The sequence below is a fragment of the Cyprinodon variegatus genome, unplaced genomic scaffold (genome assembly GCF_000732505.1).
Source record: "Cyprinodon variegatus isolate N-32 unplaced genomic scaffold, C_variegatus-1.0 Scaffold121, whole genome shotgun sequence".
NCBI lineage: Eukaryota > Metazoa > Chordata > Actinopteri > Cyprinodontiformes > Cyprinodontidae > Cyprinodon > Cyprinodon variegatus.
The window spans coordinates 82,916-93,066 of NW_015150574.1; the positions used below are offsets into that span (position 1 = coordinate 82,916).

General features: G+C 38.6%; 1 protein-coding gene across 1 annotated transcript; it reads right to left on the minus strand.

Moving 5' to 3' along the window:
- Positions 1-4,697: 4,697 nt before the first annotated feature.
- On the minus strand, positions 4,698-9,835 carry lipg (lipase, endothelial). The gene is made up of 10 exons (XM_015375584.1): positions 9,566-9,835; positions 7,966-8,147; positions 7,661-7,840; positions 7,309-7,420; positions 7,005-7,223; positions 6,652-6,891; positions 6,387-6,504; positions 5,878-6,105; positions 5,380-5,484; positions 4,698-5,281 (listed from the first exon to the last, which is right to left on the minus strand). Exons 1-10 carry the CDS (start codon positions 9,642-9,644, stop codon positions 5,269-5,271), a joined length of 1,476 nt encoding a protein of 491 aa, XP_015231070.1. The 5' UTR covers positions 9,645-9,835; the 3' UTR covers positions 4,698-5,268.
- Positions 9,836-10,151: the final 316 nt, after the last annotated feature.

The window sequence follows — 10,151 nt, forward strand, 5'->3', positions numbered from 1 at the left end:
CTGTTTTGCAATGCATTATTAAAAAAAATTCCTGATCTAAATTGGTTTGTGGTTTGGACAACTATTTTGACAAATATTTGCAAAGGAGATGCTTAGTAATGTTGCAATTCTTGGCAGATTGACTTGACTACTTGTCTTTTCAGGTTTCTTTTTTTTCCCCCCAGAAATGAGACATGCACGATGTGTAATCCTTGCTTGGAATACAGGGGAAATGTTTGTTTATAAAAGGAGATAAATTAAAAGTTTTGTGCATTAAAGTTCTTAAAACAAATCAAAAAAAAAATTTCTGGGTATTTTTGTTTTGTTTTTTACCTGAGAGTTATCAAACTGTTGTAAAAATCTCCTGAGTTATCTTTTCAATATGTAGAGTGTCAATTTTGTACCTGGAATTCCCCTAAAATTTGGCCTCATTTTAAAGAGGAACAAGAACAGACTAGATAAGAGAAGCATCTCCTTAATACTTTGCTTCTGCCACTTCTTTTAAATGCCCTAATAAGACAAACCACATGCAATTGGGTTTAAGAATGATAGGAAGGATCCTGTCCTATGATCAAGTTCCTATATGCTGCATAAGTGCCAGTAGCAGTTAACTGTTCAGGAGAGGACAAAGGCAACCAACTTTATCCAAATTGAGTTCTTTTGGCAAAATGTTCATGATCTCAATTATTTACAGTTTACCAGCCCTCAGAATAATATCATGTGAAAGCAAATGGAGAAAGTAAAGAAGAATGTGGAGGGATTTAAATCTATAGCTTGACTGGGGATCTTTCTGCAAGGTATATTTATTGAAATAGTAGTTGAATACAAACTTAAGTTCTCAAGAGAGAATAATTAAATGTAACAAGCACATGTGGTCCAACTAAGAATAAGACATAATCAGTTTGACTAACCTAATAGTTGTGGCCTTGAAGAAAATCAAGACATAAACAACAAATGAGAGTCCAAATGACCGTGAAACAAGTCAGAGAGTCCCTTTGCATAGGTTTAGGATTTTTTCCTTTTAAATGTCAGAAAATCCTCTAATATCTTATAATTGAAGAACAATCAAAAACAAGTAATTTCTTCAAAAGTAACACATGGAGTTATTCTTTGTAGCAGAGAAATATGATTTAATTATATTTCTGGTAAATGAATGATTAACAAAGTCATTGTCTATTTTTGTTTACATGCTTCACTATGTCTCATTTTTTATTTTTCAAGAAAGCCCAAACCAGGCCAAGCTTTCACCATCTCTAGTGATAATATAATAAAGATTTTTCATAATGCTTATAAAGAAATAATGAACATTAATCAAGAAGCTAGAATTTACTTGTTTTTCCATTATTGTTGACTTTCATTGTCTCTTTTTTGTATTAATAACAAAATGTATTCTGTTATTAACACAAACATGTCTTAACAATAAATACCTGTTAGTTGAAGATTTCGTATGATTTTGGACATCCTGCTAGCAGAGATAATTAGACAGTTATTTATACATTAATCTTGGATTAAGCTATTAAAACTAAACTCTCCACAGTGTTCGGGTCAAAGAAGCAGATTCCAAAAATTACTTGGAAAATGGCCAAATTAAACCAAGAACCTCACTAAATCTGGTGTCTGGACAGGAATTCAAAGACCTTCACATTCCAATCTCTTTAGATTCTAATTTTCCTTAAATATTAACCACCAAATAAACCTTAGGTCAAAATGAATCAGTTTTAGGCTGGATTCACATGTACAAGCCTTGCAAAACGATGCACGCTTTGTCTTTTTCAGATTTTGTTTTGCAATAGGACTACAAACTTCCCTGGATATCATTTAGGCTTTTTGTTTAAAAAACCCTGATAAAACAATAAGAAAACCTTTTGCTGTGACACAGAGTACTTTTTAATCCATTGTGTGAAGGAGTCAAAAGCAATGCACAAGAGCATTCTTACCAAAACATGGCTGCTCATGTAAACTTTCAGGCCGAGCAATGGAAGCAACAGTCAGAGAAGGAGTTAAGCGGGTCGTGGTAAATCTGGAGTATCCAGAGAACTTCACAGCTTAGACACAGAGCTAAACATTAGACTTAAAACTCCAAAAATGATGCATTATGAAACAGAAGGGAAAAGGTGTGAGCAAAAGAAGGACAGCCTAGATCCAAGTTGAACATTTGGGCCTGTTGGGGTGTGACAATAGCAATCAGTCTGACTACCGTCCCAGTGACCCATGGCTGTGACAGCGTCATACTGTGAGGATTCTTTTCTTAAAGGGGAAAAAAAAATGAAGATATATGGTATTACATGCTGGCACTTCCTGATGAGAGCCTTTTAGTGGTCAGCAAATAATTGAGCCTGGGAGAGAGGTATGCCCTTTAGTATGGTTAAGAGCTTAAATGGCTAAGCAACATGTTTAACAAAGCGTAACAAAGTTCCACTCTTTAATCTAACATACACTTGAATTTGATGTTCACAGGCAATATTTATCCAGTTTTTCTATTTAGTTAAGAATGCCAGTATATTGATGGAAAAGCTAAAGGAAGTTGAATTTTATTTTCAGTTTGCATTTTGTGTTATTTTTCTTTTGGTGTGATCTTTACAGTCGTCAAAATGAAACAAAAGAAAACCCCCGTGGTGGGGCAGACACTGACACATACAGTGGTTTTCTTTTTTTACAAGAAACTGATAGCAGTGAGCTAGTCCACATACTCCAACTTCAAACAGTAAAAGAGAAGTGAGTCACCAAAGCAAATCAGTGGTGAACCAGGTGGGGGTGGGTGGTATATTATAAGTCATCAGAGCAGGTTATTAACACCCTATGGAGACTGTTTTGTCTCGTCTGCAGAATGAATCCTAAGTTTCTTGAAAGAGGGCAAAGTCACAACAAAAACTGTCAGAGAGCAAGACAGCTGCGGTTAAACTGATAATCCAGATACAAACAGTGGTACAGTCTGAGACATTCCTGCTCTGTTAATAACATTTAGGAAGTTCAACACAACATGACAAGGCACATCCAGGGAATAAGTAAATATTTCAGATGTTTTGTGTGTGAGTGTGTGTTTCTTTACTAGTGCATAGGAGGAAATAAATATAAAAAAAAAAAAACTATGTTAGAACAAAACAGGCCGTTGTTTGAATTTCTTGTTTGAAATCCATATCAAACCCAGCAGACTACAGTCCATGTGTAGAAAATGTATTTCTGTGCTCAAGTCTATGACTGTTCCAAGAAAGGTATAAACTTTTGCAGCAGTGATGTGTTGGAATTAATGAACCTCTGCCAAATCAAAGTGGACTATGGCTTTAAGCAAGGTCAGCAAAGCCTTTATTTCAGGAAGGATAATATAAAAAAGAATCAAGGTGACCTGTTGAAGACGTGTAAGGAATGCAAACTGCTAGATCCCTACTTTTTTCTCCACCATTTACTTTTTTACAATTTTCTTCAAACCATTTAACCTGAACTGTCTCACAGAGAAACAAAAACATTCATCAACATTAATTTTAGCCACTTACCTATAAAGGTTTAAAGGGTACTGGTGCCAATTCCATATCTTATTGGGCAAAAGGTGGTGTTGCCAGCCAGTCAGGGTACAACATAGACAAGGGCTGATTGATCAAACTATACCTTCTATCTCCTGTCACTTCTCTTTTTGTGAGGTCAACAGTAAGAGCACTATCATTGGTAAAGGAATGCCGGACTGCTTGGCTGATTTCAAATCGCCTTTAGCCTTCTGGACATTACGCAATGGAAATGCACATGGGTAAAACTTGTCAAACTGGGACCACAGCCTCCTAAGAACTATAAACACAGGTTACCCAAATGTAACGAGGAGCTTAAGCTCCCCATAAAACCAAAACACACAAAGCTGTAGACATTAACATGTATTGCACAGAGTATATGTGAATAAAAATGATAAAAAACTAATTAAACTGGGCTGTGCGTCTATGTCCTGTCACAAAGGATTGTGGGAAGCCATATAGGAACATCAGGTTCTTATGCTCCATAATCTATAGGTAGGACACATTGTGCTACGGTTTCCTGCCAGCACCATTTAAACAGCATGTCAACCTCTGACAAAGTTCCACCAGAGCTTAAGTGTCTGATTTGCCCAATTCCTATTGAGCTAGACGCTGTGTTTCAATTGAACCGAGATCAAAATTTTAAGCAAACTTAGTTTTTTTTTTTTTTTTTCTTCAAAGTACAAATTTGCAGTGTTTCCATTTGCTTTGAAGAGTGCAAATGAGTTTAATGTTGCAATTTCCAATCAATCTTTGACCAAAAAAAAAAATGCACATTAGAAAACAAAGTTAACTGTACTTTAGACCTAAAGCCATCTAAAGAAAGCCAATTAAGAGAGTGTGGGGTCCTGTAGATAACCTACAGTATGCATGCATTAACGGAAACATCCACACAAAGCAGAAACCTCCTGAATCTGAACATAAGACAAAGCTAGCCATTGTGTACCTCACTTATTTACCATAATCACCAGATGTCTCTACTACCTTGCAAACAGCCTCCATCACAAATCATTTTTAACACTCGTCTCCTTCACCTCCATTTGGCACGGCCCAATTCTTTGTTTCACCAGGAATTCAGACACACTAGCTTTGCCATTTTCACCCATTGTATCCTTTTGCTGCATTTGCCAGCATCATCAAGTGCTTAATCTTGTGCTTGCAAAAGTCACTGAAGGGGGAATAAAAATGACAGGCAAACATTTCTAGAAATTACTTTATTTTGCAAAAAAACAAGACATATTTACACTATATACACACACCCCAAAATGAGCCACTTTGCAACACTACGGTGTATTTAACGGATCAAAATACAGTGTATCAATAATCTCTCAGCAGTTCTTGGTCACAGACAAACATACATATTAAATACTGCATTTGGAAGAATTAAACATGTGCTTCCATTATGGGATGTGCTGATAAATTATGTTGGTCTTGCAGTGCTTTTAATAAATAAAATATTTAAAAATGTTCAGTATTATACTACAATGGCTGGTGTGTCTCCAGGCACAACGTTCTTCTACTTCACTAGTCCACACAAGTGGGAGAGTCAACAACTTTCCCAGCAGTCAATGCAAGCAGGACCTCCACAGCGACGAGCCCGTGCACTTGCCAGCCTTCTTGTAGATAGATCCCCACAGTCTTTATTCCACAACATCCAAAACCTGAAGCCTTCTTCCCAGTGAAGAGATAAAGCCAACGAAAGTGCAGAAGTGAAGAGAAGACTATGCTTCTCACTGACCCACACTGGGGCTCCCCATGGTGACTGTGCATTGGTCTTTAGTATTCCAACTTCTTACATTGGTATCCTATAAGGAGATTCAGAATTAATATGCATGAGACATTAAGTCTGGGAAAAAAAAAAAAAAAAAAAAAAAAAAAAAAAAAACAAGCACTTGCTGCATACCTCTTATTAGGTTTAACTTCCCAGCCATCACGACACTTTACGAAGGTTATATGCTCCCCTGGAGAGATCTCAGTTTTTGAGGGGTCTTGTGCACAGAAGGTAAACCTGCAGCAAGCAAAAAATATTTTATGTAAATTAGATTGACTAGAAGTGTTCAACTCCAGGTCAGAACCAGTGTTCTTCATGCTTAAGGATTAAACACACCAAATAAAGCTTTGCTAGACAGCCAATGCATCTAGGACTCTTAAAGATTGGATGTTTGACAGAATCACATACCAATAGTTTCATATTCTAGTCACAGGGCCATCATGTTACATCTTTTATATACAATTGCTTCAACACAGTAAACTCAAATATAGGCAGAGGTCTGTAGTGTTTGGCTGCATGCTAATGAGGCAATCTATCCAAAAGGAGTAAGAGTGAATGCAAGGGACGAGTGTAAATGTTGCAGTCAGTTTCCATTTCAGACAACTGATCTACCGTCCCAACTCTACTTACTTTTTCTGAGTTTCTCCAGCTTTCACACGAATACGACGGATTTGCAGCACAGGTTTGGTGGCTTTGGTGTTCCAGTTCCAGAAAGACTGTCTGATGTACTTAAAGACGGAGCTCAAGGATTCAGAGTCGCCCTCCCACCTCAGACTGATCTTAAGCAGATCACCGATATCTTCCTCAGTGAAGACCAAAAAGGTGTTTGTGGAGTTCAGACCAATTGGTTCATCATGGCTGAACAAAGAAACATTAAAGGTCAGAAAATGGGGTAGTGCATCGAACACTGAAAAATTTGAGGGATTGTGGAAGCTAAACAAGTGAAACTCAAAATGATAATTACAGCCCTGGAAAAATTAGTTTAAGGCTAAATTAACATTTCTCAAGTATAGTTAATACTTAACCTCAGAAATATGTGCAGGGAGCATTTTCGTTAAAGGTTCAGCCCCACCATTCATGCATAGTCATGTCAAAGTGTTACAGAAAGACTCGTTTTTCCAGTTAGATATTGAACTTACGCAACAAAGATGTTCCCGGTATCATTATGTTCACCGTACAGCTTCACATAAAAGGTTGGCTCTGCATTGTCAAACTGCTTCCTGTTGAAAATGTGCATCTTCATTTGATAGTGGTATCCTAAAAAATAAACAGTAAATGTTTAATCCTCTGCAGAGAGATAGGCACAGTAGTAGTTTATGGCAGTTGCTTATCACTTACTAGGGTAAACATACAAAGTAGTAGAAGATAAGGCCATAAACTTTGAAGCCATGTCCTTTTTCTTACCCCCAAAAGGAGTGTCAGCTCGTGTCTTCAGGTACATCTTGCTGCGCTTCTTGCGCATCTTTCTGGCATTGTAGCCGATGTTATTGCAGCGGTTCTTGCGGCAGCTGAGGCAGGTTCCCTTCTTAAAGCGTTCTGCATCAGTGCATTGGTAGGCATAGCTCACATGATCTTTGTTCATCAGGGAGTCCACAAACAAATGTACAGCTCGCTCATGTTCACACTTCATAACCTCCATGAAATCTGGAAAATAAAGGAAATGCATTCAGAATAAAATGTAAGAATTATGCAACTCATGTAATCAGTTCATGTGTGTGTGTGTAAAAATTGAGGATGCATTGGATGAGAGGACTCACTTCCTGCAGCTGCCAAGACATCACCAAGTGCACACCCAGGCTGGACGTCGCCACCGTTTGGATAGATGTCAATATGTCCAATTGGCTTCTTGATTCCGATGCTCACGCCCAAAGCCTCGCGAGTGTATGTGTGCAAGACATCCACAAAGTCAGCATCATCAGGGGACAAACGTTTCTGGTCATCCACATCTTCAAACATTGGCCCAGCTGGGTCAAGACCTAGAATAAATAGAGATTAAGCCATTAGGAAACTCAAATTTCAACTAGGATAGCTTCTAAGATTCTTTAAATAAATGTCGCTTACCAGTGATTCTACCAAGAGTCCCTTTTACATAAGTTCCTGCATAACCAGCTACATGAGCACCTAAGCTGTATCCAATTAGATGCACATTCTCCAGAGGCAGTTGCAGTTGTTCCTGTTTGAAAGGAAAACAAATTTACAAAATGAAAAAGGCGCCATAAAGCCAGAGAATCATCATTTTCACTCAGTCATTAAAAACCAAGTCTGCAGCTGAGCCAGTATCTCAACTCTGTTCTACCATCATGTCTGACAGACCAATCTGGCTATGCTTTGATTTAAAGGAATGCTTTCAAACATATTAGCCTGTGAGATTTCATAAGAGGTTTATATCCCACCCACACACACACACACACACCTGGAGCCAGTCGAGCATACTGGCAATATCAAGACCGACTGCAAGAGTGTGGTTGACTGCATCAGGGTAGAGCTGCTGAGCCAAAGGTATCCAGTCAACAACCACAACGTTTGCGTCACTTTCCCGCTGCATCACTGCCGAGACGAGGTTGCGCATCCAGGCTTCAAATATACCGCTCATCTGAACATAAAAAGCAGAAATGGAAAGGTAAACAAAATTTTCTTTAATAGTGCATTCAAATAAAAGGAATCCATGTAATCTTTAAGTGCACAAAATAAACAAAAATTTTTTTTAACGCTATTTACCGTCCAGCCGTGGATGATGAAGATAGTCTTGGCGGTTGCGTTGAAGCCACACTTTTCTAACTGGTCTTTCTTGCCAGTCTGCAGGTAGCACCCTTCTTGGTCCAAGTCTAAATCCTTCCTCATGTTGTACTTTATCGTGCCACTGATAGCCTTGTAGTCTGACTCAAATCCATTTTCTTCACCTGGACAGAAATATTTGATTAACATTTGATGGCATAATGAAGCAGTCAGCATTTCTTCCCTGTACAAAAATAGAATACATTCATCTCGGCATTTCTTAGTTTGGCTTAGTCACCTTCGAAAGGATCCAGCTTACCTATAGCTTCTCAAATAGATCTCAGTATAGGCTCAGCTTAAGATTTAAACAATTTCTCTTCACTAGAGCCACAGCTGATTATTCAATACATTCTGTCCCTCTACTCATCAAATATTGACGTTTGGTCCAGTTCCCTGTGCGTCAGATACTGACAGGGGTACCCCTCTTGGCATTTGTTGACGCACGGCACAGGGTACATAAAAAGTCAATACGTTATTCAACTTTTGAAGAGAAACTACAGCTAGAAAAATTGTGTTTTACTTTTCTCAAACCTCAATTTGGTAGCAAAAACAGCTGATTAAAAATCCAGGATTGACTAAAGCTTTCTTAAAGCAAGATTTTCCTTTCCAGTCACTACAGCCTTGCCTCAGACAGGGCATGCATGTAATGGCTAAATGCAATTTTATTTGCTCTCGTCTGACTGGATTGAATACATTTCTGCATTTAACTGGAATCCTTTGTCATGTAAACGTTATCTCTAGCCCAATAAATTGAAAATGCGGAAGTTAGCTGATTATATCTAAACTTTGGAAAAAAAAAATCTTAATGTGACTCAAAAGAAACAAAATTGCAGAATTAAATTAGATCAAAACAGATTTTAAACATCGGCTCTTGCAGTTGATGCAGAAACCTGGTGCAAAAAGGTGCACAAACCAAGCTGGAGGGGCCCCAAAGTGGCCCCCACCACTTGTCATTTCACTCCCCCTTTTCCCACAGCTGCAGCTCATAATTAGGGTACTTTACATGCCTCTGGAAGGCTGAAAGCCAAAAATCAGCAATTAACCCACAACTCAAATACACACCAAGTTGGACCCCCATTCATTCTGAAGACAACCGATTTAATTGCATTTGTTAAATAGTTTACTCCATTTTAATTATAGGATAAAGGGAATCTGGGCTTGGGGCCCCTATAATTTGTTCAACATTAACACCCTTTTGGTAATTAACCACAGTGGCCAGGGGATCTTTGGTAGTAAAACGCAGAATCAGCGGAGCACATGTCCAAATGGTTCAAATATAGAGAGAGGCTGCCATAGGAGGGGGGAGACGTGGCGTTAAGAGCGCCTTCCTTCTTTCAAGGCTCCTAAAGGAACACGTCGCAGTTTTCCTTCTAAATTCATCCCCGACCCAATTTTCCTCTCGTTTTTCTTTGGAATACTAATTCAGCAAATGTTTTATCAGGGTTAGAGCCAAAAATCAATTCTAAACATTCATTAAAAACCCGTCTAATTCCTTTATGAATCACACAAAGAAATGAATGAACAAAAGACTTGGAGCGCTTACCTTTAAGAACAGAGTTCTCCCCAAAGGCGAAGGACACGCACTGCAGGAAGGTCCATAGTAAAACATTTTTATGATTCATTTCTCAGTCGCAGACGTAAGAGCAACACTTTAATAAAAATATAACCAAGTCTAAAAAGTCTTATTTGGCTGTTTTTCCTTGAGGTAAAGCAGTGAATGTGGACCCAGTGAGGAGAAAGAACCGGTGCGTCCTCTTTTGGATGCGCGCCTGCAGGAGTCCGGCTCCAGAAATACTACTTGAACCTGCTGCCTTTTCAGTTTTAAATAGTTTCTCGTTCCAAGTCATCTGATCATCGGCTGATATACCGTGGATCTTATTGGTCAAGCCCCCGTTTGTTTACGCTGAGGGCGTGGCAACGTTTGAATGGAGCAGAGTAGTAGTTTCTCACGTTTTTGTGGTGACGCAAGCGGCCAGGATTGTCGCTCCAGAGGGCTCCCTACTGCCTCCATCCCTCATAAAACTAAGGAGGTGTAAATAAATGACAGATGACAGAAACAGAGCGTTAAAGGTTGTAACTTTCCTGTTAAAGAAGAAAAAAGAAAGCTTGAAATATTGTGAGTCATACCA